This window comes from Hyalella azteca, unplaced genomic scaffold (assembly GCF_000764305.2).
Source record: "Hyalella azteca isolate HAZT.00-mixed unplaced genomic scaffold, Hazt_2.0.2 contig15124, whole genome shotgun sequence".
In the NCBI taxonomy this organism is placed as follows: domain Eukaryota; kingdom Metazoa; phylum Arthropoda; class Malacostraca; order Amphipoda; family Hyalellidae; genus Hyalella; species Hyalella azteca.
In genome coordinates, this window is record NW_025944985.1 from 1,366 (window position 1) to 7,702 (window position 6,337).

General features: G+C 56.5%; 1 protein-coding gene across 1 annotated transcript in view; it reads right to left on the reverse strand.

Moving 5' to 3' along the window:
* Window positions 1-342: 342 nt before the first annotated feature.
* Window positions 343-6,337, reverse strand: part of LOC108670483 (3'-5' RNA helicase YTHDC2) — a 22,693-nt gene continuing 16,698 nt past the window's right edge. The window contains exons 14-20 of the mRNA XM_047884301.1: window positions 5,543-6,066; window positions 3,915-4,227; window positions 3,204-3,418; window positions 2,021-2,219; window positions 1,257-1,451; window positions 931-1,017; window positions 343-672 (exon numbers count right to left, since the gene is read on the reverse strand). Of these exons, the coding sequence (XP_047740257.1) occupies window positions 620-672; window positions 931-1,017; window positions 1,257-1,451; window positions 2,021-2,219; window positions 3,204-3,418; window positions 3,915-4,227; window positions 5,543-6,066 (1,586 nt within the window). The 3' untranslated portion in view covers window positions 343-619. The remainder of the gene's footprint in view (window positions 673-930; window positions 1,018-1,256; window positions 1,452-2,020; window positions 2,220-3,203; window positions 3,419-3,914; window positions 4,228-5,542; window positions 6,067-6,337) is intronic.

Consider the following 6,337-nt stretch of genomic DNA (forward strand, 5'->3'; position numbering starts at 1 on the left):
CAAAGTCCCCCCTTTCGAAGAATCAAGTTACCAACATCAGCTGTTCAACTCCACAACCCCTGTCACCATTTCGAGAGCCTCCCCCAACACTCAGATAAATTGTCAACACTTCGTATATTTATTGTCTCACAACACGCAACTCCGTACCCACTCACCCAGCCGATTACGTCTAACACCCACACACCTCTAGAGGAACACCTCGAATCTGTTCCCCCACTCCGCCTGGTGTGGGGGAACACGCGTCAGCTCCCACTCAGACCTGTGCCCCCAGAGTCATACGTAACTCCCCTTAATTAATCAATTAATCATAAGGATAAGAATGAAAGGCGTTCATAACAAACTCTTTATTGAAAGACAAGGAATACAAATAAAAGATGCAGTTCAGAAAATTAACATGAAAAATTACTGCGTCTCTCAGCGTACAATATGAGCTGAAGGTCTGGGGGAGACATGGGTGGATCAATTTCCCCAGTTGAATACTACGACTAGCATCGACGGGAGCAGATGCAAGTCCCCTACGTCCCCCAGGTCGAGGGGAGGGCTCCACCCCCACCCTAAAGAGGGTCCCGTAGCCATCCTATCCGGTGGGTGAATTTTTCCCACAATGGGGGAAGAGGTGTCAACGCGACCCATGCCGCCCAGCAGGTGGCTGACAAATACGTGGGGGATCTCCTGCGGGAGTATGGGGGAATTGAGAGAATAAAGTAAGGGGGAATTGAGGGGTATTAAAATGAAGATGAAAACTTGGCTCTCATCAGACTAATTGGTCCCCCACCAGTCCTCCATTAGTCCCCCACCAGTCCTCCATTAGTCCACCGCCAGTCCTCCATTAGGACCCCACCAGTCCTCCATTAGTCCCCCACCAGTCCCCCATTAGTCCCCCACCAGTCCCCCATTAGTCCCCCACCAGTCCCCCAATAGTCCACCCACCAGGTCGGGACGGGTGTGGGGGAGGTGGGTGTCGGTGATGGCTGTCGATGGACTGGGGGACAGATGATCGTTGTTCACCCACCCCACCTGGGGGAAGAAGAGGGGGAATTATCCTGAGGATTGCGAGAATAAAGGCATGTGCCTGGGGCTCACACCAACCCCAATGGCAGGGTGAATGGCAGGGTGAATGGCAGCGTGAATGGCAGGGTGAATGGCAGGGTGAATGGCAGGGTGAATGGCAGCGTGAATGGCAGCGTGAATGGCAGCGTGAATGACAGCGTGAATGGCAGCGTGAATGGCAGCGTGAATGGCAGCGAATGACTCACCAGGCCGCGTGTCCATCAGACTGGCCGCCACGAGGGTGCTGGCTATTTGGTCCACTCCGTCCACCAGCCGTCCACCGCGGCCCTCTGTCCTGATGGCCCGTCTGTCGACGTGTCGTCCTTTTTTCTTGGGGTTAATGGGTGCCGCTCCCCCAGCCCCCGCTGGGTTAGTGGGTGCCGCTGCTCCCCCAGCCCCCGCTAGGTGGACAGAGAGCAAGGTTAATGGGTGCCGCTCCCCCCACAACCCCCGCTAGATTAATGGGTGCCGCTCCCCAGCCCCCGCTAGGTTAGTGGGTGCCGCTCCCCCAACCCCCGCTAGGTTAATGGGTGCCGCTCCCCCAACAACCCTCGCTAGGTGGACAGAGAGCAAGGTTAATGGGTGCTGCTCCCCCAACCCCCGCTAGGTTAATGGGTGCCGCCGCTCCTCCCCCAACCCCCGCTAGGTTAATGGGTGCCGCTGCTCCCCCAACCCCCGCTAGGTGGACAGGGAGACAATTGGTATTTCCATTCTAGTCCATGTTTAGTGTATGTTGATACGTGATATAAACTTGCGTCAAAACCATCTTAATGATTTAATCATCTTAATCATAATCTTGTAACGAATAATGTGCACCAAAATATAGCATGGCATCTAATGTTATACTCTCATTTATATCAACACAAGCATTTTATATTGATCGAGGTTGGTATCGTAAATGGTATATGGGGAGTGTACCTGAGTGGTGAACCTGAGGGTTGCACTTGAGGGGTGTACCTGAGGGGTGTACCTGAGGGTGCGCCGGTTCTAGTGGGGGTGCCTGCAGCTGGGGAGGAGGTCGTCCGAGGATTGGCCGTGACGTCGTGACGTGTCAGCGCCGCCACGACGGCCCTGATGACGTCCGCGTCGCCAGGACACACGCCCTTAACGGGGGACTTGAGACGTCGCAGCAGAAGAGCGTGTAGCTTGTAACGCAGCTGCAGCGCCAGCTGTAACAGAGCGTGTATATCCGGTGTCAATCTGGCATCTCATTATAATCATTATAATTATATAATTATAATACGTGTAATTGTGACGTAATATTCACTTGACCTGATAGAGATTGATGGAAATGTACTAGACACGAGTCGGCATCTGGAAGACATTACGTATAGATCACGCGATCAAGACCTTAGTTGTGGGCGGAAGCCGAAGTCTATAAAAGGGCTGGGAACCTTAGTAAGAGCCTCCCGAAGTAGTTGATAAGCACTCCGCGATGTAACGCGTCGGTTGAGTTCTCCGACCTTACGGTCGACGCCGTAGCCTCTACCTGTATCGTAACTCTTGTATTACCACCCCGCATATTAAGAAATTTTATTCAAACAGCATTCTCTTACTTATCTTTCACGACCTTAATTAGTCACGTATCCCGATCTTCAGGTAAAGCTTAATAAATGATCACGGACATGTAGCTCGTAACGCAGCTGCAGCGCCAGCTGTAACAGGGCGTGTTACACGAACTACGGACGCCAGAGAATAAACCGAACGCTGATGAGGCGTTCATTTAGCGCGACAAAGCAGAACAAAACGGGGACATGAGCGGCTAAGCAACCGTTTTTAATTGCACACTGCCCAATAAATAACTCTTAAAGGGAAATGAATTGGTGTCAATTTTAATCAAGTCAGGGAAATTAAGGCTAATTTACGCGGATGGCGAGCCTGCGGCGTCACTGCACCAGACTCTGATAGGAACCTAAATTGTGATAGGGGCAGGAGGTGGCTGGGAGGGCCCACCTACCTGGAGGTGGCTGGGAGGGCCCACCTACCTGGAGGTGGCTGGGAGGGCCCACCTACTTGGAGGTGGCTGGTAGGGCCCACCTACCTGGAGGTGGCTGGTAGGGCCCACCTACCTGGAGGTGGCTGGTAGGGCCCACCTACCTGGAGGTGGCTGGTAGGGCCAACCTTCCTGGAGGTGGCTGGTAGAGCCCACCTACCTGGAGGTGGCTGGGAGGGCCCACGAACTGGACCCATTCATCGAGGCCCAGTCTGCTGTAGCCCGCGAGGCCCTGGGGCCCAGTGTCGCTGTCGCTATCAGCGCCGTCAGCCTGGAGCCCACTGAGCGCCTGCAGAGGCAGCCTAGTGGGGCCCGCCAGCAGCAGCACCGACAGCGCCGACACTGACGTCAGCGTCCGGGCGTACGTCAGCGGGCCTAGGGGAGGAGGCAGCTTTATTATTATTATCATTATTACCATTATTATTAATATTATTATTATAATTAATGTTATTATTATTCTTTGAAGTGACTATCTACGCGTCTGGTTCAACCGAATTTAAATGCCACGTTACACATAAGTTTAATAGCAAACGAAAAATGAAAAGACCCGTGAAAGGACGAGAACAGATAGACATAACTAAGCATGAGATTCACAGGCTCTACGTCTTCAGGAGTCGACGAAACACCGGCGACGAAGGAGCCGTAGTCACAGAAGCCGGCAGGCTGTGTTAGGTTCTGAGGGAGCGTTAGTGTCGCCTCCTGGGGGACTTTTTGGGGGCTAATTTACCTGTTCCCCCAGAGGGAGGGCCTCAGTCCTAATGAACTACGTGTTTGGTCTGGTCCGCCTCAGGAAGAAAGGACAGGTTAGGAGCCGTCGGAGGGCTTGGAGGTCAAGGTCGTCGTCCACCACCCACCCGTCACCAGCACCCACCCGTCACCAGCACCTCGTCGTACACCAGCCAGTCGGAGGGCAGCGCCCTAACGACTTCCTTCTTGGACAGGCGCGCGGCGGTGGGGAGGTCGCCCCCCACCAGGAGGTCGTGGAGGCAGGAGCTCGGGTGAAGCCTCACTTGGCTGTGCCGTGCTGACCTCAGCGTCAGGAGCTCCCTGTCCACCCTCAGCAGGTGGGGGTACGCGGCCCCCACCAGCGCCCCCTTCACCGCCGCCATGTTGTCGCTGTGCAGGTTCTCCTCCCTCAGGTCGCGGCTCTTGACGAATCCCATGGCATGCAGCTGCGCCAGCACCTGCGTCAGGAGGAACTGTCAACACCTGCAAAGGGCCTGTCACCACAAGCAGAGGGCCTGTCCATTCCATTTTTAGGCCGTCGATCCCCGTCAGGGACTTGCCCCTTCCCCCCCCCCAGGGTCCCACACCAGGCACGCCCTCTGGTGCCCCGCCATGTTGGCGGCCGACAGCACCCTGATGCACTCCTGACACTGAGGAACCCTCCCCCACCCCGACTCTCACCAGCTCCTCCCCCTCCCTCCACACCCGCGCCAACGTCTCGCCAACCCGCCCAACATACCTTCCACACATCCCTTCCCTTTCATTCCCTCTGCCAACATTCGAGTTAAAATCTCCCCCTATAATCAATTTCTACCTTCCACCACACGATACTTGATTCTCAACCGCTCTTCTGTACCTCTCCATACCGTCATCATTCGTTCCCCACACAGGCTGATACACTGATACCAGTCGCAACCCTCCCAACACCACAGCAGTCACTCTCTCCTCAAACCATCTCTTCTGTCCATCTCTCACCCACACCTCTAAAGCCTCACCCCTCAAAACAACAGCCGACTTCTTCCCATGTACCACCACCACTCTTTCCTCTTCCTCTCCCAGCCACAACACACCTTCATCATCCGCACTTATCTCACTCAACAAAACAATCTCCCACCCTTTCCTCACAATCTTCTCTATCACTCTCCTCAAACGCCTCCTATTATGCTCTCTCATTGACAACCTCTGTACATTCCACGTCACAATTACTCTCTCACTCCTTCGTTTCCCATCCACACCTTCATTTACAACCTCAACCTCTCTCTCTCTCTCGATCTCTCCTCCTCCTCCTCCTCTGACCCTCGTGGCGCCTTTCCCTCCTCTCTGCTCTTCGCCTCTCTCCCACTCCCTCCGCCCCTCCAGTTCCTCGGCCCAGGGTGCGGGTGAATGGACCGGAGTCCAATCACCCTAAGGGCTGCGGTCAGCCTGTCCAAGACGGCTCGCCACCGTCCGGCAGGCACTGATGTGGGCCCCCGAGGGGCCCTCGCCTTGAAAGTTTTTAAAGATGGGTCCGGGGTGGCTAGTGCCATCATCCTCTGTTGTGAGCGAGGGGGTGTTGGGCATCTCCCCTTGCTGCTTGATCCCACATTGCCCCCCGCCCCCTGGTGGATCCTTTGCCGCTCCAGGGGCCAACAGCTGCTGGCCCCGGGCGAGTCCCCCTTGCGAACCACCGAGTAAGGCAGAGGAACTGTCACCACCTGCACAGGAACTGTCACCACCTGCAGAGGGCCCGTCACCACCTGCAGATGAACTGTCGCCACCAGGCCGGCAACCCACCTGTTGACGGATGCCACTAATCATGTCCATGGCGACGCTGCTGACGAAGTGGCGGCTGCACCAGCTTCTCTCGTAGCCACCTGCACGCGCCACCTGCCACAGCTGGAACGCCCGCACCAGCACCAGGTGGTCGCTGTACCCCCAGCCACCTGCAGCAGGTGCATGCTTCCCACCGGGTCCCCCACGGCCGCCAGTCGGTCCCCCACGGGCGCCAGTCGGTCCCCCAGCGAAGACCTCTACTTTGACTCTGTTGAAGCGCACTTTCCCCTCGGGGGAGGTGGGGGTGACGAAGGGGTCCCGGTGGGCCAAGCAGGCGGCCAGGGTCAGGCAGGGGTCCAGGCACCCCAGCAGCGCCCCCAGCAGCACCAGCTTCCCCAACGCGGGGGGCAAAGGCAGCTCCAGCAGCTGGTGTCCCAGAGGGGTCACCTCCCCCCACCCATCCAGGGCCTCCATGCACTGTGGGGCATTGGGGGGCATCACGCGGGGAATCTCATGGACACAATGGGGCATGACACGCGGGGCATCTCATGGACACAATAGGGCATGACACGCGGGGCATCTCATGGACACAATAGGGCATGACACGCGGGGCATCTCATGGACACAAATGGGGCATGACACGCGGGGCATCTCATGGACACAATGGGGCATGACACGCGGGGCATCTCATGGACACAAAGGGGCATGACACGCGGGGCATCTCATGGACACAATGGGGCATGACACGCGGGGCATCTCATGGACACAATGGGGCATGACACGCGGGGCATCTCATGGACACAATGGGGCATGACA